We start from the raw sequence: 25,814 nt of genomic DNA on the forward strand, positions 1-25,814 counted from the left end.
AATAAATAGGACTTAGCCTTTCATGCTATGTTGATTTTTATTGAAATCTTACTTGATATCAGAAAATATAATCTAACTTTATATTTATTTCATAGAATCCCTTCCCTGGGAACAAACCAAAATGCACAAAACCTGATGCTACTATGTTAGCATCCTCCAGGGTCAGGACAGCAGTAACACTATTTCACAGTGCCTTTTTCTTTAACTTGTCCAAATGTAGAGTTACATTCAGCAACTTTTTATTTTGACCGAATGACTTACTGTAACAGACAAATCCTACACATCAGATGCAAACTGTCCTGTCCATATTGCAAACCAGAAAGATTGATTTCTTGGCTACCTGTGGTCATGTTGTGTGTGACCTGCTGTTATCTTTCAAAGGCTGCTTGCAGAAGAATGCAATTCACACAGCAATAGCAGCACAGCACCCAACCCACCAGGGAGGAATACAGCCTGCCTGGGCAGGGGGGCTCTTTCCAGCACATGGGATTAGCTCACAAAAACGGCTTGGTTTTGTATCAGCAGAGCTGCAGTCACACAAGATGTTTCTCAGAATAAAAATAAAAGCAAATTACCCCAATAGGAGCAAGTTTGGTTGTTATTCTAGCAGCTAATCCACCTCTGGCAATGCAGTCAGAGTACATCAGGTAATATTCCTTGCAGGTACAAATTTTACATGGGAAATACTGGAGTCACTGAAGCCAATGAGAACTTCTCAGACAACACTGTTGTGTGTCTGGGGCCCAAATGCAACATCACACACAATGTCACTGGAAGTGCCAGTTAAAGTCACACCTCCTAACAGTCAGCTCTCACAGATCCTCTTATTTTATCACACAGCCCTGAAAAATTCTGCCAAACACAATTTATTACCTGCACAGCCATCAAATCCTGCTCACCTGGCATAAAGGGAAGGAGCAGGACCTACCCCATCACCTTCCAAACAAGCACAGAGCTGCCTTCAAGAGTGCACGTCCCCAACATCCCTCCAAAGAATGTCACCTCAGCCACCCTGCCACGTTCATTTGGGACAGCTTGGGAGGCAGCTACTGTGCAACCTAAGTCATGGCTTTTAATTCACATCATTTTGAAGAACTTGGAAATTACAACTGCTCATTTTTCAAACTTCCTAAAGTATGGATATAATCCAAGTAGTTTTCATGCCAGTAAATCCCCCATTCAAATCAGAAATTATTTGGTTTGAATACCATAGGAGCCACAGGGCTTGTTTCCATCTAAAGATAGAAACTTGTTTTTTGGAAGAATCAACTATGAACATTTTCAAATTAAAGCAACAAATTCTGGCTTGCTTTATTCCTAGCATATCTGCTTACTCCTTAGGAGTAACACAGTGCTGGGATGGTGCCATTTGGTAGCTGGAAAAAGCTGGAAAATCTCTAAATCCAGTACTTATGATCTCCAAGAACTACTGTATCATCCACTGCCTCCTAAAATCCTGAACTCCAAGTCTTAAAAGAACACAATACCATAATTATAGAAAACTTTTCTGTAGGCACCTAATCACAATCAATACATTATTTCTAAAGACACATTTGGGAATTAATTGTTATTACAACTGCTGTTTATGCCCTGCCTTTTTCCATCAGGAATATGTGAAGGACAGCAGCAGCATCCTTAAGTTTTCAGTCAAAAAAAAAAAAAAAAAAAAAAGTAACCCAGGTAGTAACTTCAACTAAAACTCAACATAGCTTTTCAATTCACAACACAGCATTGATGTTAGCATCTTATTGCAGTCTGGGAAGGATTTGGTTAAATCCTGCTAAATTGGCAGAATGCTATTTTAAAACTAGAGTATGTTCATCTGGCTGTTAGTATGGCTCCCAGCAGGGTGGGAACCTTGCTGCACAAAACATGCACACACAGGAGCACACACCAGCCTTGCCTCTCCTGCTCCCTAGAAGCAGTTGGCAGTAGAGCCAATAATTATTTTTTTACATTATAAGCAGTAGAAGTGTATTTTCAGTGTGCTGAAGGAAAAGCTCCTGGATTTGCACCCAAGGGAGCAGCTCAGGTGGCTGCTCCAGGCTGGAGCTTCAGGGAAGGACAGTCCTGCTCTGACAATGGGAAGCAGGCTGGGCTAGCAGCTCAAGTTCTGTTTTTGTCAGCAGAAGCAGAGCTGGCTGGAAAGCAGGAGGAGCACACAGAGCTCTGGAGCTGCTGCCTGGCATTGCACAGGTTCCTCTCTCTGGGTCACACATGGACACCTGGCACTGTGAGTGCAGCTGCTCCTGCCACACTGAGGGTGAAGGGCACAGAAAAGGGACTGACAGCAAAAACAACACCTCACATCCTGGGACATCTCACTAAAGAACATTTAAAAGCTTTTTTTTTTTTAATTAAGTATTAGGCAAACAAGAGTTGAAGAGAATATTCTTGAATTACAGTGCCTCCTGCTAAACATTGAGATATATTACACCAGATTTGTTCAACATTTGTGTTCTGGTAGAATTCACAATAATTCCAGTTTGTTTCCTTTCTCATTATTTTTTTTTGTCATTTAATTTTAGCCCTTTACTTCAAAATTTACCTTGTGAAGCAAGGCTTGAACACCTGTGGTCAAAGCAGAGACTCTTGGGACCCATCAGTCACTGCCCATTAAGGGCAACTCAGGATGTGTGAAACTGATTGTTCATGTGGAAAACTATGCACATGGGCACTTATATCCAGGCCCTCCCCCACCACATTATTCTAATAGCTTCATTTTCTCAATAAATGCAGCAAATTTAAATGACTTCCATAAGAGCTGGCAGCTTAATTTTTACTGACATTGTTATTTTTATACACATTAAAATTCCGAATCTTGACATTTATATAAAATTACTTGGGAATTTTAAAGTTTTTTTCCAGGACATCTTTCTATGAAGGACTGCTAGCATTAAGTACTGCCTGTATCTCATGCTGTAGACTGTAGCTTTGCACAAAACCTACCAGGCTCCATTTATTATAGATATCCAAAGGCTTGAAACTACCTCCTAGCCAATTCTTCCAGAATCCTTTTCGACCTTTCACTGTGAATAATGATTTTTCACAGATAATGGCTAATTTCCTTGGACCGGGTTTTTATTTGCAATGATTCGCAATTTGATTTGCAGTATATCCACATTTTTCAGAACAGTTACTGCCCTGACTTCTCAGATTTAAACCCTTTAGCATCTTCAAAAGAATGCTTCCTGAACAGCTAAATTTGTAATGAAATTCCACGATTAAATTCTCCCCATCTATGAGCATTAAATTCCTACCTTGTCTGCATACTGCAATATGTTGCATTGATGACAACTTTGGACTGGGTAATGATCTCATTTCCCTACACAGCATTCATCTCAGTTAACCTCAGAGAGTTTATACAGCTATATTCTTATGTCACAGCAGGAGCTTGTTTCCATGTTCAGTTCCAACTCTGAGTTATAATTAATATCCAAACCTTTAAAATCTCGAGCAGCATTTATTCCATAGAGTAACAGCAAGAAGCTCCTTGAGGCATGTGGTCTTCCAACTCCAAGGCTCTCACATCACCCCCACTTGCTAAACCTGCCCTATGTTAAGTTAAAAATGTGTAAATTGCACCCTACACAGCAAACACAGTCATCCTACACACACTGCGAGTGTTAAGTGGCCTAAACAAAGGGTAATTAATTTCTTCCTTATATCTTCTGTGTATATTATCCATGCTCAAAGCGAGGTTCTGCTTATAGAAACAAGACAAACTAATGTTACCTTAATAAATTCTGTTAAGCACTAACTTTTTGGTTTCAGAGCAGTACCACAAGGATAATCCAGCATTTTCCACAGAGGAGTTTGACATAAACAAAAAATCAAATGCAGGCACTTGCATTCTGCGCAGTATTTCTACCTGAGAGGTTTATAGATTCCTCAGAAGAGCTGCTTGCAAAGCTGTTGCCAAAGGAACTGCCAGGGTTTGCTACCTGAGCAACAGTAGCAGATAATGTGAAGAACCTGAACCACATGCTGCAATTCCAATTAGGGAACTCAAATCAGGAAAATAAGTAGCTCCAGTAAATGCCATAAACATAAGAAGACAAAATGCCTGAAGAGGCAAACAAAGAGTGGTCACAGTTCAAATACTACAAATTGGAGACTAGTCAATGTTCCTGTCTTTCACCACAGACAAATCAGGGCCATTAGAACACGGAGAACCAGTAGGTTTCCTAACAGCTCTTTGAAAAACATGGCAGGTGAGGTTTTTTTCTTTTTTCTATTTTTTCTATTACCATGCAGAAGAACAAAAAGCTGAAACCTACAGCAAAAGCAAATAACTTTCTGAAAAGCAAAAAGACTACCAGCTCCTAACAAGCAGTTATTCTCAGTCTTTTTGCTAAGCTGCACATGAAAGCTTATGTCAAGAGTTCCTTTTTTTATTTGCTATGTGAGTGAATCTTCTTGGTAGCTAAAAAGCAAACACTGTATGTGTTAATTAGAAGCATTTGTGAAAACTAATTAAATTTGCTGTGTGGCAGTCGTGCTTCAGAAAAGGTTTTTTGTATCAAATCCTAATAAAGATTTGTTCGTCTGGTACATGCCTTGTTTAATCCCTTCAGGTGGATAAACAAAGAACATATCAGTCAGATCTTAGTAAAGAGAGGGAGTCAATCTAAAGACATTAATTAGGGAGCATGGTATGAGTTATCCCTGGATAAAACTCAAAGGGATGCATGTCCCTTCAGTACCAAACCATGCCACCGCTGTTTCCATGTGGCCATTCCCTAATGAATTCATCTCCCACATCCTTTTGCTCCCATCAAGACTGTCCTTCCCTGATGATGTGAAATGGACCTGGTATTTGATATGCACTAGCACTCACAAACCCCTCTGAAACCAGCTGGGATCAAATGTATGTGAAATTCATGAGTAGTTGGATGAGCTACATCTCCATTTCCTCTTGGCTGTGTCCACACATAACATCTATCCTTACCAAACAATGCTTTATTTTTCTCCACCCATCTGCTACTTCGATTTTGGAACCCATTGATCCCATTAGTGTGACTTGCATGTAATGAACAAAACCAGCAGGAGAAGCAGGGCACACCTCTTGAAGGTTTTTCACTGAAATCCTGTCATTCTCTTCACTAAAATCCAGTCATTTCATCCTCTTGGGACATGGCACCAGCAACAGCCTGGCTGAGCTCCTTGGGACATGGTACCAAAGCCCCTGAGCTGCTTCATGCACAGTTACCTCAGGTCTGCTGCCCTGAAAGTGCAGTTCAATGCCAATTTGACATTCTTAAAATACTGCTAACTATTCTTTGAATCTGCATTTTAATAACCACAGTCTTTTAGTCATACGAGAGGTTGCTCTGAAGCTCAATCCTTTTAATTGTTGAAGAGAAGGCACTTTTACAGCTCCTTAGCATCTGGCCATCAGAAATAATTCCATGAATTAGGATGACAAGAGCAGCTTTGCTGAGAACTATTCAGCATCTGAATTAAACAAATACAGTCAGTGAGGCTCAGCTGGGCTCATAAATCAAAAGTAATTATGCTCACATGCCAAAATGCAGTCAACATTTTTTTAAGTTTTAAACTTGCCTTTCTGGCTTAAATTTCCAGTCACCTGAAAGGTTTTTAACTAGTGTAGCAAAGATTTTACTGAGGTTGGAGATTTTGAAACCTAACTGGGCATGGCCTTGGGAGACTTGTTCTGGCTGCCCCAGCTTTGAGCAGGTGGGTGGGACTAGGGGGTCTTCAGGGGTCACTTCTCACCTGAGCCACGCTGTGACTCTGTGGCAGAGCTCACATCTGCCTTGGAGAGGATGCATTCATTCCTTTTGATGCACACCTATCTTCTGATAAAATGAACAGGCAGACACAGAACAAATCACAACAATTATTAGATAGTTTGAGAGCAATACAGGAACTGGGATGTGAGTGTTTTGGCCCTTCTGTGAGCTTGCAATATCCAGTCATCATTTTACAGAATCTGATTTCAATAACAATATTTTTTCAATTTCATAGATGAAATAAAACCCTGTCAAGAAACTAAGTGCATATTTCGTCAAGGTTTTTGAAACAGATGTTTGAAGCTTGACTCCTTAGCCCTGACTTAGGTCATTGAGTAGAAGTTTCCTGGTTTTCACAGACCTGCAGAGACTAAACACTGCAGCATCCAGCTGAACAAACGGGCTCACCAGTAGTGAAACAATGGGACCGAGTCTGTTTCACTGTTTATGAAACTCTGCCTCTCAGGGACTAAGTAAACTTATAAAACACTTCCACTTTAAATCTATGTAACTCCAGTTAATAAATACCAATCAAGCTGTAGCTGTTCTGTGCCACGAGTCTTCCAACAGCAACAGTTTGCTGAAGAAATGGAGCTTTGCAATGACTTGTTTGCAGATGGTAAATGAGAGAGCAGTAATGCAAAGGAATCTGGTGATCTTACACACCACAGGCTGTTATGCAAAGAACAAGCTGTGAGCCTTTTTATGTGTATTCTCCATACATAATTCAAACAGATTGCAGAGCCTGATGGCTTTTCTTTCATATACAGGAATCTCTGTTTCAAAGAACATCTCAAAACCATTTTTTCACGTGGACACAGTCAATGGTGACCAACTACTTTGAATATTACAACGTGAGCTCTGCCTCTTGGCAGAAGAACATTCACAGGATTGTTAAGGGCTTTCAGAGAATCTAATTTTTTCATATTTGTCCAGGTCTCACAAAATGTTGAGGTCAGAAATTATTTACAGTAGAATGAACATAAATCTACCAAATACAGAGAGAACTTTCTACTGCTGGTTGCAACTCTGCCACCTTCCCTCCAACAGGACCTTCTGAAATAGTTTTATTTCAGAATAAAAATTCTTCGGGTCAGAAACTATAAGAGGTTTCTTCCAATATTAAATTCCTGCCTGAAAATCCACATGCTGACTAATCAATGAATGTTTATGAACTTCATCTTAGTGCTCTTCTGTTATAAGACCAAAAACAGTTTGACCATCAGACTGCAGCACTAAACAGATTTTGAGAGACCATCTGCTCCTTCTTCTTGCCCCAACACAGAGAGACACTTGTTCCAATTAATCCTGACAGAAGTTTGTCTCATTTCCTTTTCAGTTTACTCAGCAAATATCGTCCCATGTTCCTTATAGACAGATCAAATGAAGCACACTGTAAATACAAATATATTAACAGTATACCTAAGTCTGCTGTCTGGCACAGTTAAAAAGCACTAACCCCAAACCTGCAGTGATTAAATCTAGATATTTGCATTTGAAACCATAAAAATAACATTCTTCAAGCTAACCACTTACATGAGCCATAGAAACAAAAAACGGGCATAGAAGACCTAAAAGTCTTTCTGCAACTCCCCACTGACATGAATACCTTTTCTCATAAATCTGAAAACCAAGAGCTACTCTTGAGTAACAAGCCCCTTTGAACATTCATAAATATTAACATATTTCTGGTGGCAAATTCATTGTAGCAGCTTTGCTTTTCCAGCTGGTATTTCAGGCTGCCCCTGGGATGGGGGAAATGGAATAACAGATAGCACTATCTCCCATGGCCAAGCTGCAGGAGAATCCTCCCACGAGCAGTGCTGGGTAGTCACAGCAGCAGCCTGGGGGGGATGAGAGCTTTCACACTTTGGCAAGACACACGGCTGGCTTCAAATCCTACACGGTCATCAGTAACATTTAAAAACCAGATTTTGTACAGAACACAGAAAAACCATCCAAATTTGCTCACTGCCAGATCACTTGAACACAATCAAAAAAAGAGCAAAGAACTAGTTTGAGGAAAACCACTTCAAAAATGAAATTGCAGGAGGAATACAGGGAAGGTGTTAGGATATAAAGCCATCCATTTCAATAAAAGAAGGAAAAATAAGTTATTTAAGTTTTAAAAGCTAAACCAGGAAAACATCAAATATATCAAATCCCACCAAGGAACATAACTGATTGGAGGGAAAGTATTTTACAGCACTTAAAAAAAAAAAATTACTCAAGTCAGCTGATTACAAAAGAAATTCACCTACCATCTCAGACAAAAAGTCTACAAGCGTCTCATGATTTGCACTGAACTCCCTTCAGAAAGAAATTAATTTGGTTATTTAATGTATTCTCTATGACAAAAGGAATAATAACATGACAGGAATTTGCAACTTGTCTAATAAATATTCCAGACAGTTGTCACAGTACATACAGTTACCTGGATTTTAATTTTTTTTCCTTGCATACATCAAACCTGTGATGAATTATCACTCTGTTTATGGAGGCCAAGAGACTGAAGTCATTGTTCATGAATTCTGGTACCATATGATACAAATAATTCCACTGAATTTAATGCCATCAAGGAGGATGGGATCCATTATGTGTCTAATTACTGAATAGCACCTAAGCCAAGGAATACCTCCCTGTCTCCATGTGGAAGCTCACAAAATAACATAAAATATACAAGTAACAAGGCTTACAATATACACAGCTGGCTGCATGATTAGGTGTTCAGTCCATAATGCACAAAACAGAACAGTTAGGAGGGTTAGATACTTTTCAAAAGGGGATAAATTTTAAGTGAGGTTTCCTTGAGCAGACTTGTTCCCATTTTAACATCTGTGCCAGTAACAGCCCATTAGCAAAAGAGTCTACTGAAAGAAAAGCCAAGGAAACCCATTGAGGAGCCTGGAATCTGAGACCTGAGCAAGCACTGTAATTCCTCAAGTGTTCCCCAGTGGAGCTGTGACCCAGCACACGTTGGAGAGACATTTATTTCCTACTGGGAAAAGCAGAAACATCCTGCAGGGCCACAGCACCAGCCTGCTGTCACTGCTGCCTGTGCTGGGACAGATCCAGCCCCAGCTGGATCCTGTGCTGGCCCTGTTCTGCAGGCACTTCTGTGCACTGCACTCACAGAAACAAAGTTTTGTCTCCTGGGGGAGATGAAACAGCTGGAATCAGAATTGTGTTAAAGTATGTCTCGCAGAATATTGACAGAGAAATGTGATTAATGTTTTCCAGAAGAATGTCAGACAGGGCACTGGTGGTGCCTCATCCTACCAAACAGACATGGAACTCTCAGGCAGCTCTGCAGGCTCCCTCAGGATTCATGGACAGTACCTACAGTGACAGGCCAGAGATCTGATCACCACTCCCTTCAACACTGGCCATTTATTCTCTATAATTCATGTATTTCTCAGCTAGAAATAGTCACTACTCAAGCCCGTTTTGGGATGCTGCTGAGCCCCTGGGCTGAAGCTTACTTGACACAGGTTCTGCTGGTAATAGGATAATGCAGGCAGTTTACTCCTCAATTTCAATAGTATCTTTAATCAAATTATCCAAAACTCACAGAGAATGAGCTTCCATTTCTAAAAGGACCCATTAAAAAATAGAAACATATTTATTTTATACTTCCTGGTGCTTTTACAGGTCTTTCTCAGTCAGGAAGCCTTACTTACTGAACAAGTAACTGATTACACAGGTAACTGCAAGTGGCACCACATTTTAAAAATACAGTAAAAAGGCAGAGAAAACACTTTTCCCCTGCCAAAGCCGGTTATATAAATCACAGGAATTCCTACTGTAATAGGTACGTATGGCACAGACAGAAATGCAGTTTCACACTGACAGGAATCTTTAAAAATGACCAGAATCAGAAATGCACTCAGTCCAGCTGGAGATGGGCAGGCAGGGGAAGCTCAGCCTGCAGAAATCCTGGATAACCAGAGGAACCTGCTGTGATTAAAAGTTTCTGAGTGTGGACACTCAATTGAAATAAAACCCATCTCCAGCACACAGATTTGCTAACTCAGGTTGTACCTGGTCTAAGTGATCATTGTTCTGTATTAAATGAATCACCCCACTACTGCTCTATTAGGATGGGAAAGACAGCCAGGGTAGCAATGGAGCAGAGTCCATCCAGAGAGTTCAGCATTTTCTAGAAAATGCTCTATATGAGCCCTAAACCACAGGGAGCACACAACACTGTGCAACACCATAAAAATTCATGCAATTTTTGAAATATGTTTTGTCACACATCAGAGCCAAGTCTTGATGCATAAGCTCCTGAGAGAGAGAAATCACCCACCGCTGTTTTTCATGTTACTTTGACAACTTTGATTATCTAAACCCAGGAAGTCAAGCAAACTATTGAACATGCATCTCCTTTTATAGTTCTACTAAAAATTTCCTCTACTTTCTTTCTTGCTGACCTGAAGTTGATTGAGCTATTATGCAGTATTCCACAGTTGATTAAACTCAGTTTGACATACTCTGAAGCAACAGGCATATTTTTCTAGGGTACTTTCCATTATAAGGAAAGCTGATTAGACCCTTTTTCCCCCATTTTACTGCAACTAAGTAATTTCTCTCGGTGTTTCAAGTTTAGGACCATAAAATAATGGTTAGTTTAACAGACCATTTCATTAATTCACCTTCCCTAAGGTTTTGTTCTTTTTAGATATTTTAAAAGACTCCTGACTTCTTAATTTTTATGTGTGATTGAAAGAGTGTAAAAAAATCAAATATTGGACATGTCTAACCTGTGCACAGCTTGCAGTATGAATTACAGACCTCTGGGAGTGACTCAGGCTCAGTTTTGCAATCCTCTTCCTGGTAAACTGTTGGATCTCAGATGGGTGCTCCAAGGAGCTGAAACTCCTGGTGAGAGCTGACAGGATCACAGAGGTTCCAGTTACATCCCTTTGGTACCAGTTACATCCAACACTCTCTTCCAGTGATGAACCCCCTCTAATGTGAGATGGACTATGTGAGCTGACCTAAGACCACTGAAGGACTGGATTTCCTTCATTTGGTGGTAACCCTCTCTGTAATCATACAACTTTATGGATAATATTGTTCTATGTCAGACTGTACAACACATCCTATTAATGAAAAATTAAGTTCTAGGAGTCAGCACCTTTCAAGACTCCTTCACAAATTAGAAAGAAAATCTAAAAGCTTTAGACATTTAGTAAAGAGAGAGTACTGACACAAGGATTAAAAAAGCTACAGCCAAAATAAAACAAACTCTAAAACTTTTAAAGTAGCTGAAACCCTTTTTCCCCTTTTGTTTTTAAAAATACTTTTCAACTGAGAGTTTTCATGTATCTAATCTTCTTTTAGTATCATGCTTAATCTTCCTTTTGAGAAAGTCAGCATGCCAGCACCAAGAGCTGTCTGTCATGGAAGCTTGAACACTAAAATTATTGTACCATTCTCACCTCAGGGACTACGACTGCACATCTGCAAAATCAACAGAAAATCCCATCCTACAGCATGCAGTAAAACAGTAATTTTAAACTGGATTTACTGATGTGTCTGGTGCAGAAGTGCTCCTGCCCACATGATGTCTGAAGTTTTGCAGTGTTCCAGGCTGTTGCACTTCTATCTGAGAGAGACACTCTGAGCAGTTCCCATGCTCCATGTGCTCTCAAGGATATGAACTACCAGCATTCCCTGCCATCAAACTCTTCCCAGAGCTCCTACTGGGGATACAGTTAGAGAGGCACTTACTCAGATTTCAGGAGAAGAGTACATCAGTCAAGGTTTAGTTGGAGTTACATAAAATACTGCTCAGGGTCAAATGAGTGCCAGGCTACCTGTACAGTACTTCTGTATCCCTGTGTAACAACTGATCTTTCCAGGCTTGCAGGGTAAAACTAAAGTACAAATTCCCTCATTTCATCTGAAATTTCTCTTCCTATGATCTGTGTGATCATTCTGTGTCCACGTGTGATGATGTTCTTTTAACAAGCCATTGAGGTTTGCTGTAACTTCATTATTTTGTGATGTTCTTCTCCTGTGGGAGACATAATTGCTGAAGCAAGGAGAGGGACAAAATGAAAATTTCCAAAGTCAGACACTGCTTACTTCAAATAGCTCTAGCAGCGTGCAGATGTAGACCTTAAAAAAAACCTTGACTGTTTCTCTTGTCCTTAGTAAGTCTTTGGGCTCCCCAGAAGGGAGTTCTGCTCAAAGTCTTTATTTCTCAGTCAAAAACATCTCCCTTTCTTTTAACCAAACTACCTTTTTTTTTTCTTGGCTATACTATAGCTGAATTTTTCTGGTTGCAAAACTTTCCTAAACTCTCTTCTCTCACATTGGAATTATGCTCTAAGCTCAGATGCCATAAAATTTATTCCTAGAAGAACAGGAACCTTCAGAGTCTAGCAGGTCTCCCTGTCAGACACAAGGCACTCCAGAGGGTGTCATGGCACAGCCCCTTTACAGAACACTGTGCAGCACAGACAGCATTAATAAACATTAAAGCTAATTGTGGAATACAATTAGCCTGTGAGATATTAACCACACACAGAGTCACATAGCTTGTACCTCGATACTCCTTGAGTTTGATCTATTTGTGTGGGAGGGAAATGAGTAAAGAGAAAAAAACATTTCTTTGGAAACAGAGATACCCGATGAGAGAACACACAAAACCAGACCCAGTGATGCCCAGTTCCACCTGCATGTTTCAAACTGGTTGTCAAAGCCCGTGAACTACTAACAAAGAAGTTCCAAGGGTAAAAATACCACTGAAATGCAATCCTAGACATTTCATACAAGAAGCAGACCACAGGGAGATGTTTCAGACTTCTTGCCCATACAGCAATAATAACACTACAAGGTAGGGAATCACAGTCACTTACTTGACACAGGAATGTAAATACATTTTTCAAGTACTGACACTGCAGTCATTCATGGTAATAAAAAACAGAAATCATTGCTTATTTCCTGGCAGAGAAGTTGTCAACTTGTTTATTTGCTGGCAAATGAGTTGCAACTTGTTTCTCATTTTAGAAGACCTTGTCGTTCTCTTTCCACTTCATGTACACGAGCAAAGCTTGAGATTAGGAGCAATAGGTTGGGAGGAATAATTATTTCACAGCCTGTAAGAATGATAGACCATCTATTTAGCCACAGAAATATCTTTAGGCTTCCTTAAATTTCACCATAATATGATTAGCTATGCAGAATTTTTTTTCGTCTTCATAAAACATTAATGCTGTTAACATCTCATTTCTTATTTATTTTTTTTTTACTTTACTTTTCCAATTATTTCGATTTCTACTGTATGCAAATCTGCCGGTATTTGCACTGCTTGAAAAGATTGCTTCAAATAGAAGGTGGCAGCTTTTGCAACATTAAACAATGATTAGACAGGCACTGGGCCAAAGGAGTGTGTCAGTGAGGAGCAAAGGAACAATGCAGCAGCCGACACTGAGCTATCTGGAGAGAGCTGAAAGCACTTAGCAATTCCATCAAGGTTTTCCCTGCTGCCAAACCAAAACAACAATGATTCATGCTGCCATATTATTTAGCATTCATCATGATTCTGAATTACCCAGTGGAAAGTTCACACTGCAGTGCAGACAAACCTCTTTACATTTAATGAAAGGCAAATTGTCCTTTGAGTTGTTACCAAAAAGCATCTACGGTCGCTCTCAGATTATGTTTGAAAGGAAAGTAATATGAAAAAAATAAAAATAAAATCATCAGTTTATTCACAAACTCCATTGCAAAGGGCCATAGGGATGTGGCAGGAGAACTGAGCTCCATGCAGGTCCCCAGTCAGAAGCTGTCACCTATCAGACTGCCAGGAGAGCAAGACCTGCCCAGCTGTGTGGGAAACTGGCTGCAGGACTTACCCAAAACCTAACAGGCTCCTAGACACTGTGAAAATCAAAAAGAACATGAAGGGTATTTATACTTTCAGCATTTAACCTGCACCTCCATCCACACGGACTCATGGACCCCCAGACTCCCACAAGAGTTCCACTAAGGGGTGTAAACAACAACTCTGGTCATGGAGGCCAAATGAAAACAAAATCTTTGTTTCCAAATAAACCAGGTGAGGAAAAACAAGCAGGAATTCTCACTCTCTCACAGCCTAATCTCTAAGTCCTCATTTTTCCCTCGTTAATTGCATCATCATAAATGAAAAATTTAGCTTTTATTTACTTTCATCACATTTCCCATAAAGTTTTAAACTGAGATGCCCCAAAGTTTCCCCAGGCTGCTAGCTTTAAATAGGTTGCTTTTCCAGGGGGAAAGGAAGGAACGCCTTTTTAGTAACATCCCCAGAAATCACCAGCAGTGAACAAGTGAAGTTGAGTAATTCAAAATTTGGCCATCCAATATACTTGGAGAACACTTTCAAAAAAATCAGTGCCAAGCAGTGGCAATGAAAAGCAGGCCAAAAGAAAAGGCAACATGAATTGATGTCGATTTTTTAGAATTCACATATCTTTGGTTAAAATGTTCTGTACTTGAACTTTAGACTTACAGGAGGTTCCACAATGCCTTTAAAATATCTAGCAATGCCTATAAATGTGCCTCTGTGTGGTAACCAAAGATTAATCTGTAATTTATTCATATATTTTGCTGACTGATTGTTATCATTTAGTGATATGCTTGAACACTCCCAAATACTTCCTCAGGCAACTCTCTTATCATGTCTTGGACCCTCCAGCACATCAAGAATTTTGAGGTTCTATCACAAAGAAATTTAAGTGTTTGGAATTATCAGCTCTGGCAGGAAGTTTCACTACTACTTAAAGTTAAGAACTCCACCTTGATTTTATGAAAGTTATCTTTTTATTCATTTTTCTTTTAAAGAAAAGTATGCTTGGTAAAGAAAAAGAAGAGAAGAAAAAGTAAATTTTAATGAATTTAATTTAAAAGGCAATTTTCATTTCTTAACTTTCTGTAGGACAAAATCCTCTAACTCCTTTGTCTGACATTACAGAGTATTTTCCCATATCCCATCAAACTCTTTCAATTATAAGTGCCATTCTTTTGATAAGGAAAGAGAAAGAAATCCTTTAAGAAGTCATTCAGGCTCATAAGAGCTTACATTACTAGAATATTTCAAATACAATTTCTATCGAAGACTCCAGGAGAAAAGAAGTCAAAAGGAAATAATCTGATCAAAGCACAGTATCTTACTGACACCAACAGATATTGGCACTTGTCTCATGAGCACTACATGAATGTTTGTCACTGCACCAAATCTATACCTGTGGCTTCTACTTGAATTTAGTGACAAGTGCTTGAGAACACTATCAAGAGAAAGCATTCAAGCATTTTTGAAGGCAAAGTAATCTGACAAATGTGAGAGGGGAAAAAATGGGGAAAGAAGATGGTTTTCAATCAAGCAATTTCTCAGAGCTCTCTAGAGATTAATGTTAAGGCTAAAATCCCAGTGATGGTACTGAGAAGTGCTCCAAGGCAATATTTATGTGCTGGCATCCTCAGGGTGCCAGAGCACCTCCAAAGCACACGGGGTGAATTCCTCATCACTACCAGAAGAGCTTAAAGCAAGCCTGTTCTGAGTGAAAGTGACTGCAGCCTCTAACTGTGGTCACTCACACTGACAGGTGATGCTGTTTTCTGTAAGCTGACCCAAATCATTCTTCCCAAATACCCCAAAGTGCCAGTGTGCAGCTATTCATCACCACCTAGAAACGGAACTTTAATTTACTCATCTATTTCAGGCTTTGCTCTAGCAGGAACATGAGGGCACTCTGAGTGTGCTCACACTGAGGGCTGTGTCACGAGGAGGGACAGGACAGGTGAGGGGATGAAGGATGAGAACACCCTGACTGTGCACTGCCCACCTGGCATTCAGGGGACACAGCAGACGTGGAACAGAAGCACAGTGTGAACTGGCACACTGGATTTGAGGTAAAACAGAGCCAGGAAACAAGGCCAGTCCTCCTAGACTTGGTGTGCTGAATATGACCCAGGAAAAGGTATTTATCAGAGTGCAACACTGCAGGTGGGTCAGGACTGAATGAGCTAAATGACCTCACAGATGGAATAGCAGGTAAGATGACCATACATTAACTTTTGGCCTCTGCTAGCTAGGGAAGATTCCATTCATAGCATTACTATTCGATTTCTAGCATATTATTTATTTTGAGTGATAAAGTCTGACATCAGGAGACCACAATAAAAGCTCTGCCCTGCACAGCTGCCCCCTGATGTGGTCAGAGGTTCTGCTATCAGCTGGCACACACATTGAAATGTTGCTTTTCCAGCCACACCAACAGACTGAACTATGGTGTATTGCAGATGATTAAAAACTGTTCTGCTGAAAGGTCACTTTGTCACTGCCAGCACCTCTAGAGCACACAGAGCTTCCACAGAGACAACGGTCCCACAGCACTGCAACTCTCCCATCTGCCCAGAAAAGGGAGGCTAAAGACCTTCCACTGCAGCAATAAAGAAAGGAGACTGTGATGGTTCCCAATAAAGAACTCCATGCTGGTTACCAAACAGCATTCACACAACACCAATGACAAAAACACAAAAACCAGAGCCTTGCCTCCAGCAAGGGATGCTATTCCTGCCCCCTCGTGTGATGGAATGAGAGTCCTTGAGTCTGATGGACTGTGGAGTTCAGGCATGGGGGAGTTAGGAAAGCTGAATGAAGTTTATTACAGAATTATCCTCAAACGAAAGCAAAAGAGAATGCAAAAGCATGTACAAGAAGGAGGCAATGGAGAGAGAAAGGAAGAAAGCAGGAAATGATAAAAATATGCCTAAAAGAGGAAGGAACAGACTATTACTGGGGGTGGAGGAAGGTAGGGAGGGATGATTCAGGCAGGAGTTGAATTACTGCAGGGAAAAAAGGGAAAAAAGCAAGGGAAAGCTGAATGGTGAGACGGGGGAGATGGAGGAAGAGAGTTTGTGAGAAAGTGCAGGAAGCAGTGGGATGGAGGAGATGCTAAGAGGCACAGGTACCCTGGAATTTGAGAACATGCAAAATGGACACCTCAGCTGAAGGACACATGCTCATAAAGAAGGATGAGTTGTAAAAAGAAATAAACGAACAAAAAAAACCCCACCACACAGAGGGAAGAATAATTGGGACAAATGGCTTTATTCATCAGCAGTGTACTTCTCTGTTTGTCACTTCATTTTGATATCCTACTCCACAACCTCTCCCCTTTAAAGCAGGAATCAAATTCTTTGTCACAAGGACTGACAAGTAAGAGGAGACAACAGTCTACAGCCAGACACCATCTTCAGTGTCCTCATAAAAATCCCACAGTCTATTTACAGGTTCATATTTTTTTCCACCAGAGCTCTGAATCGCATGGCCAGGACAGTCTCTCACACTCCTGAATAAGCAGAACATTATGCTCTAACTTCTGGTGGTGGCTGGAACAGATGGCCAGAGGACGAGGGTTTGCCTCTGGTTATTTCCTTCTTTCTTTTCAGATGCATCCACAGTAGCTGTTACACCTCACTGCAGCCCCAGCAGTGGAACACAACACGTAGCACATATGCTCAAGGAATTGCCTTCATTAATTCAAGTTGCAGTGCTTTTGCTTTTACCAAAGTAAAATGCAGAGTTTGTAACAACAGCCAACGTTTTTCTCAAACCCACAGTGGGAACAATTTTCCTGCTCTATACATAAATATATGGTTTTTACCATCTGATTCCTACCCAGCACTGCACAGCCCTCTCTTCATGTCAATCCCTGTCAACCCTTCTGAGAGCCTGCTTGTGTAAAGACTGTGCAATGATGATTTCAGCATCAAGACCTTTAACCAATGCAGAGAATCCATCTAGGCAGACAAAGTAAAGCCTTCCCAATGCATAAATCACAGCCCAAAAATGAATGCAGGTTTGGATGAACTTGGCCTATTTCCTTGCTTTCAGATGTTTCTGTTTGTCTTGGAAGGAACTTTCCTGACATTCAGGTCAGGGAAGAACAAGATTCCAAGCAAAAAGAAAGCAAGACCAAAGATTTTCCCTAAGAGACTGCTGTCAATAGGTTTTTCATAGTTGTATGATCTACAAATAAGCCATCTTCAAATTATGCTGTGCTATGAAATCTAGCATGCATTTGGACAGTAGTCTTGAGGTTTATTTATCACTGCTTTTGTGAAGAAAAATAAAATCAGACAATCTTCTACTCCCAAACATCTCTTAAGAATTACCAAAGAAATACAGCTTTTTAATGAAAAGCTCTGGATGCTTTTTGAGAAGTTGTTTTCAGTCACTGTTTTGAGGACAGTCTCTCATGGGTGATATGGTTGCACTTGACCCACTTTTTACCAGTTTGTGCTAATTCTCACACTGCAAGATGTAAAATTCACATCCTGTGATATCCAGCATTATTACTGCCATTCAATAGCTGGGTTCATGGAAATCTCAGGACAAAATGAGAATCATTGCACTGAACTTGTAGGAATATTTCATTCATAGTAATGCTTCAAGGGAAAGAAAGGAACCTTGCAAAATCTGAGTCTCTACTGCAATATTATTAACTGTAATGTGAAATAAAAATGTCCCAGAGCATGGTAATTACTGCTATAGCTTTCAATTCTGCAAGGCATACTCTGGACACACCAATGCCCACTGCTTCCCCATGAAGCTGAACTCATCATGGCTCACAAAGAGCTTTTTTAGAGAGATTTCAAATCATCTGAAAATACCTTCAAGAGGTACTTTGTAATGCAGTGATGCTCAATGCCAGCAAAAAGACTCAAAAGCCAAGCCAGGGCTCCAGTGGGACAGAAAGTCACCATCCTGTCCCCAGAGAGCAGGATGCCACAAACCAGGGGCAAATACACCACAATGCCAGTAGTCTCCAGCTCAGGCAATGCTTCTAAATATGTTTCTGAGGTCTAATTAACCACCAGCAGCCATGGGTGTGGTCACTTAAATTTTGTTTTAAGCCCCTACTTGAAAATAAAAATAAAATTCTGCTGCATTTGAACGAAAAAAAAAAAAATAATTATATTGCCAAATTGTAAATTTATATGTACATTATCTCTGCAAAGGAAAGAGCACTACTGAGGAGAACGGGAAAGATTCTGTTCTGACACTTAAAAATACAGTAAAATATCTGAAATCTGTGTAATTGCTTTAGTCACCAACATGACTAAAACCCAAATGAGACACAAATAAACAACACTGATACCTGGCTTGTTTAAATAAAACTTTTGTTCTCATTAGACAGTACACAGGTAATCACTGAAATGTGCCTTTTTTATCTTTCAGTTAAATTAAATTATACCACTAATGTACCTATCAGCATGTATGAAACAATTCAGAACAATCTTCATCAGAATTCCACCAGAAAAGATGGTATGGTGAAATACACACATTAAGCCATGAAATCGGCTTTATTAAACAAAGGATCAAAATTTTAAGACCTGAAAAATCTATTTTCTGCTTTTAAATGTCACACACTGGCATTTTCACCATTTTCTAACTCCAAATATTTATTTTAAAAAAGGGAAACTTCATAAAGAGATTAATTGAAGTCTCCTGAAACATAATTGGGAACTTGAAAAACTGCTCCAAGATTTAAGGAAAGCCATAGATAATTTGCTTGACATACCTTGAAGTACATGAAATAAAATATTGTAGCACATATTGTTCAGGACAAATATACAGACTTTGGCCCTAAACTTGAATAAATGGTTTCTGAAATTAGCCTTCTGGAATTTCAGAAAAACCACCTAGTTCTTGCACTGCTCTTTTCCAAAATACAGGTCTGCAGAAATTTGGGATCCATTAAAAAGTGCCCATTTGGACTCTGCCAGATCTCTGGGCTCACTTTTTCTTTCCAGTCACTTTCCCCAGTGTGACGTTTCCTGCCTGTGAAGCCAATAGCTGTGGCACCACAGAAAGAAATCTTCCATCAAGTTAGAGAAGCTGCCATCCCTGGCAAATGCCAAAGAGTGAAAAAACCACTTATAATCAGGATTGTGACAGATCCCTGTGAGAAGCAGAGCTGGAGCCCACTGCAAGCACAAACCAAGTGTTTGCCCCCTCAGGTAATATCCCAGGGAAACCCAGAGTAACCCACTTATCTTACAAGCAGCAACACTTGCAAGATAAAGAGCTACTAACAAAAAAATAGAATGGCACTAAATATAAAGAATTCATCTCAGCAATGCTAGAAGGGAGAAAAAAATGGAAAATAGAAAATTGTAAAAGGGAAAGTAAGTATTAAAATAAATATTTCAAGATTTAAACTAATAGTAGGAAAGCCCATAAATCATCTTTACAATTGCTCCCATTCCAAACATCCATCTGCTCCAAATATATGCCCATTACCATGTCTTCAGCATACTTTATGGGATAAAGAGGACTGTAGAAATCTAATTTACTACTGCAGGGAAGAGATGCCAGAGAAGGGGTTAGAGGAGTAGCATAAAATCCTGTAGAGGGTTGAATTTTTCTGTGAGACTAACTATAGCTCTGCACAGTGTGATTTTGTATAAAATGACATGTAACACCAAGTCAAGGCAGCCAAACCAAAGGTTACCTTCCTCTCAATTTCTGTCTCCCTGCTTGGGGTCAGGAACCCAAGGGTTTAAGGCACTGGAGGGCAAGAAAGGAAAGTCTGAATAAAAGGCACAGCAAATCATAAAAATATTAGACAGCACAGTACTGATACTGTACTAACAAAAAATATGGCTGGACAGGTTTTCCTGAAAGATAAGGCAGTTCCTCTGATTTCTGATCTATTTCAGGTATGAAATAATGAAAAAGAATAATTTTGACAAGTGTGTAGAGCACAGTGCAGAGAGTGTTTGTTAGCAAGCTCATCACGGTGATGGCAGGCTCTCAGAAACTGGCATTTGTGACACTGCCCTGCAATGTGCCTACTGCACTCATCATCAACTCTGCAGCATCACACTCAAACTCTAGAAGCCACTTTTTTTCCACCACACTATTTCTCTCCTTTTATGTCTGCTTTGTGGCCAGTTTATCAATGCCCAGAGACCTCAGGCCCTGCAGCACCAGCAGCTACTCAGATTCTCTGAGTTCCCATTTGAAAGGTGTAGGAGTGGATTCACACAATCACAGCCCAGTGCACCAGTCAAAGCTGTATTTCCATGTTGTGTTCTTTCCTATCAAATTGCCAGGTGTTGCATAAGGGAGAGGACAAAACTTAAGGCATAGGCCTACACCAAGTTGTTGAGTTTTGTGTGTTCTTCAAAGAGTCAGGATTGCAGTTTTTCCTTCATTCACTGTCAGCAGAAGAGGATATGATGACGTGCATACCCTGGGGTGGGGAACTTATTTACTTGCCTCCAAATAAGTTTCTTCTCTGTACAAATCTGAGACACATTTGTAATCAGCATCAAGTCACAGGGCTTAGCTACAGGGATATAATCAGATAACAGCAGCAGTGATGGCAAGGATAAGAGAAGCCCTTTGTTCAGCTTTTTCCTTCAACAGCATAAATTCAGATTCTCCTTGTATTTCAGCAGTTCAGAATTAAACCCCCACAGCACAGCAGAATTTTTCTTAACGTTCAGCATTCTGTGCTTATTAAAATTTCATCACTAAAGTTGCTAGACAATAAGACTTGTAAATAGTGCCCAGCATGGCCCCACTGACAAACACCCTGGCAAGCATTGAACCATCAGAGATGGGCAGTGCAATCCTTCAGATCATGGAGAGCAACATGTGAGCACAGACAGCAGAGAAGCAGCAAGGTAAGTGCTGCTCATGAGGAGAGGAGAACTGGGAATCTAAAGGAGAAGTGTAAGAAACACAGCAAGACGTGTTATACAAAACAGAGCACACATGTGTAGTCATACAGTAGAAGCAGAAGAAGCACAGAAACCACATGAGTTAGAAAACACTCTGAAGCACTAAAACTTGCTAGCTCTAATCTATTGTTACATCCACAATTCTGCCTACCAGACACCTCAAACATTCTATCTTTTGTACACACTTTTAAACGTGCCCCACTTGTGCAGAGTTCAAAACAGCCCGGCAAGAGTGTGGGATGGAGAAGGGAGAAAACCCACAACAACATTTGAAAGGCCAAGAGGACGTGCAAGAGCCAGAACTGAATCTCCTGTAAGAGCCAGCCTCGGGGCAGGGAGGGGAAGAAGCAGCATCTCTTACCATTGTTGCTGTTATCATCCACCAGGATGATCTCCTTGAGCAGGTGAGCAGGAGTGCGGTTGATTGCTGAGTGGATGGAGCGCAGGATCACCGAGAGCGCCTCGTTGACAAATATGAACACAATGCTGACCTCGGGAAGGCTCTCAGGAAATGTCAGGTTTCTGCACCTGAAGGGTGAGGTTGAAGAAAAGAAAATATGTAAATTGTTGGCAGTCACAATGCAAACAAAAGCCGTTTCAGAGACATCTACCCCCAGCTGGAAGAACGCATTAAAAGATACAGCTCCAAAGAACAGCCTGCTACTAAAGCTAAGACAGATGGTGCAGCCAGAAAAAACACATATAGCAGTGGAAAATTTACCTGTAAGCACAGTCAAGGGCTTTAATCACAAAGAGGAATACTCTCATAACCTGGTGCATTTTTCTTTCCTTTTTCAAAATTAGATATTTCAGTCACATTCCAACTTGCTCATGGAAGCAACAGTATGGAAGTGCTGCCCACAACTTTAAAGCTCCTTAGTGTTTTATTTGGTTTATTTTCACCTCCTTCTTTCCAAAAAGGATTCAGATCTTTCAATTATATGAGTAGAAAGCTCTTTTATCACTTTACCTTTTTAAACTGTCAGCAAAATACTTGCTTTTTAAACAAAACCACAAGTTAATTGAGTAAAAGGAATTAACTATTTTTCTGTGAAACTTTTAGTATTTTAATGCAATGTTTCTGAACAACAATTAATTCTATCTTTTTCTCAGACCTAAAACTGTTTACTAGGATGAAATTAGGCACAGGCTGACTCAAGCAGCATTTTTAGATAGACTTTGTAAATGGAAATGATTGCTGATGATGTTTTTCTCTACCTCCTGAGTGGCTATCCTCTTCAGATGCCAGGGCTCCCTACATCCAGGAACCCCTGGAAATGGTGGAAAGCATAAGTAACAGCCAGTGTTTTGCATACAGAAAGGATGGATTCAGTATTTTTACATCAAGCTTAAATCTGACTCCTTAACAAAACTGTTCTTCAGTTCCAAGAGAAAATTCTTTTAGGATTTTGTATTTTAATTTGTGTAGCAAATAAACACAGAGAAGTATCACAGAAGCATTCCTCTTCATGTGCTGTATGTTGTACAAAAATTAAGTTCAGTCAAGGTGATTAATTTATTTCTATGCTATTGCAGGTTCTGAAAAAGTCAGTGCATAGGACACATGGCACCCAAACCAACTGAGATACAATAATATTCAAAATTCAGCTGGTCAACCAATTTTCTAAATTCAGTCATTGGTTTGAAATTGATGGGAATCACATTAAAGAAGCTGTTGTAATATTTTAGGTACTTTTCTCTCTGTCACCATGCAAAAGAATTATAAGGACATATAAAACAGAAAACACAGTCTGGAAAAACTAGTAACAGTTCAAGTCTTAGAAAGTGTACAGTATATTTTTAATAACCTAGCTCATACACTTTTTAGAAACAAATATGAAACCCCATTGTCACACAGATCCACAGTTTTTTGTTCTATGGCATCAATACCAGAGGGAAATAATTAAAATAGTGTTTGGATTTTCTGATTCCCACCTGTGGCTCGATCTTCTGCAGCATAACAACCCAAAACTTTCTTTCCCAAATTGGTTGGGTATTTCTACTGGTGTGTTAATCCTCTATTCATTGGTAAGACAGCTCCCAGCATTAGAATGAAGCATTCTTTAACACATCCAGGAGTGGATTTTATGCAAAATAAAGCACCACAATAAGAGGCATGGGGAACTGCCTTTTCTTCCAGAAGACACAGCACTATTTTTCTCTTTTAGCCAGCAGTGCAGGAGTTAAAACCTTCAGCCAGGACAGAGGGAGCACGGGTACAATCTTCCCTGATCTCCCTAGAGAGCCAACTACTAGCCAGCTTGGTGTGATTATTTTCAGTCCCTCTTTTCAGGGTCACTCCACTTTCTGTGGAGCAATTAAACGAAGCTGGAGTGATACCAAGTCTCTCTAACCTCGTGTTTGGGGTAAATCCCTTGGAGGGAGGACGTGCAGCACACGTTCAAAAGGATGTTCGTGCATTTTAAACCTAAAACTCCACTCTTCATGGCTGTGTTCAGTCTTCTAGATTATAATGCCACGAAAATTCCTTCTGATGTGATCACTTCTTTCTTTTGCAAGCTAATATTTATTATTTCCTTTTTACTAGTGACACTTTGGCAGAAGAAACAAAGGCATTTTGATAGAGCCTTGCAAGTCAGATGTCAGATTTACTTGGATGCCACAAAATCATGGGATGGATGAGGTTGGAATGGGCCTGGGGAAGTCATCCTGTCCAACCCCTTGCTCAGGCAGAGTCCCCTGGAGCCAATTGCTCAGGAACAGCTTTTTCCCTATCCAGACAGGGTTGGGATACCTCCAGTGGTGGAGACTCTACAACCTGTGCTTCAGTTTGTGCCCATTGCCTCTGCTCCTGCCACTGGGCAGCACTGAAGAGTCTGGCTCTGCCTTCTTTGCAACTCCCCTTTTTTATCCTATTTACCTCAAGGACATCCCCTCTAAGCTCCCTCTTCTCTAGGCAAAACAGTCCCAACTCTATAGACACACACTGGATTTACATCTTAAGGAGAAAAGATAGTTTCCACACCTGCCTCCTGTACCCTAGAGTGAGTATTTTAACCTCTGAAACTGCACCTTAAAGAAATATCAACTTCAGTGCTGAACAATCAAAAACTCCTGCCCAGATAACAGACTAGTTAAAGCAGGCATCAATTTACTTGGGCTGAGCACTGTCAAACTTGAGACGAATCTTTGACAGATGTGAGTTTTAGGGACCATCAGGTTTAAGTGGCATCTGACAAAAGGATTTCCAATATTCATACTTCAGGCTCAGCGTGGTTGTGAGGCCTCTATACTTATAATCACATTAGAATTCTTAAATACTAACACTTTAATTTTTCCAAAAGATGTTAAAACCATTACAGATCCAGGTCCTTGAAAAACAGACCTGTTCATGCCAAATGGTGTGTATGCATCCAAATTTTGAAAATTTGTCTTCAAATAGACTATGTAACAGGTTTAAACCTACTAAAATAATCTTCAGTATTACCCTTTAAAGAACCTATAATGCTTATTATTTTAGTGATGTGCTTGCAGCCAAGAGGAAGATACACAATGGTCCAGCAAACAAATCCATGGCCAATCTATCTTTTAGCTGTCTAATTTGGCACAGCAATACTTGCTACCTTCAGCCAAAACAATGTACAAAGAAGATAAAATGAAACTCTAGCAAAAAATGAAACTCTATCTGGTAAGATATGGTACGCATTAAAGAATCAAGAAAAACTGAGGGATTTTTGAAAATACTTTGAATAGCAATAAAAATATACTGAAAATAGTTGCCTCCTTAAATACTGGTGATTTTTCTCCTCTGTCAATTAAGCTAGCCTTGAGATAAATGTAAAATATACTACTGCAAGAAACTAGTGACAAATTATATTCCAAAAAGGTTGTAAGTGACAAAACAGCCCCCAATACACTGCTGCCCTGTCATTAGTCCATGCACAAACTGAAATGCTCAAACAAAATTTCAGCTTCTGATGAGTCTTCCATCCATTTAAAAGAAACTATTTGTATTGGTTTTCCCACATGCATTCATTTACATCTTACATATTTGCAATTTTTATCAGTCTGGACAAAATTTGTCATTGTTGGCAAATTGTACAGACAAGAGCAAAGCTTTTCATCCTGTGAATGTAATTTGGTTCCCTTTTTGCAACACCATGCCTTAAAAGATAACTACAGATGACAGGAGAGAATAGAATTAGACTCCTGTTTTGTCTAATTTCTTTAGTCTTTTCAAGTAGGGTACATTCCTGAACTGAGTTCATATTTTCTTTTTTTTTTCCTATTCAGACTCATTCATTATCTTTACTTCCAGCTCAGATTCACTTATTTTTCAGTGTG

The 25,814-nt window shown here is 39.9% G+C and overlaps 1 protein-coding gene across 2 annotated transcripts in view; it reads right to left on the reverse strand.

Annotated features, from left to right (window-relative positions):
* The window catches only part of GALNT18 (polypeptide N-acetylgalactosaminyltransferase 18), a 198,152-nt gene that overhangs the window by 79,580 nt on the left and 92,758 nt on the right, over positions 1 to 25,814 (reverse strand). For both annotated transcript variants that reach the window (XM_014882473.2, XM_088175510.1), the window contains exon 4: positions 21,871 to 22,037. In XM_014882473.2, the coding sequence (XP_014737959.1) occupies positions 21,871 to 22,037 (167 nt within the window). The remainder of the gene's footprint in view (positions 1 to 21,870; positions 22,038 to 25,814) is intronic.

The sequence above is a fragment of the Sturnus vulgaris genome, chromosome 18 (assembly GCF_052056855.1).
Source record: "Sturnus vulgaris isolate bStuVul1 chromosome 18, bStuVul1.hap1, whole genome shotgun sequence".
Classification (NCBI taxonomy): Eukaryota; Metazoa; Chordata; class Aves; order Passeriformes; family Sturnidae; genus Sturnus; species Sturnus vulgaris.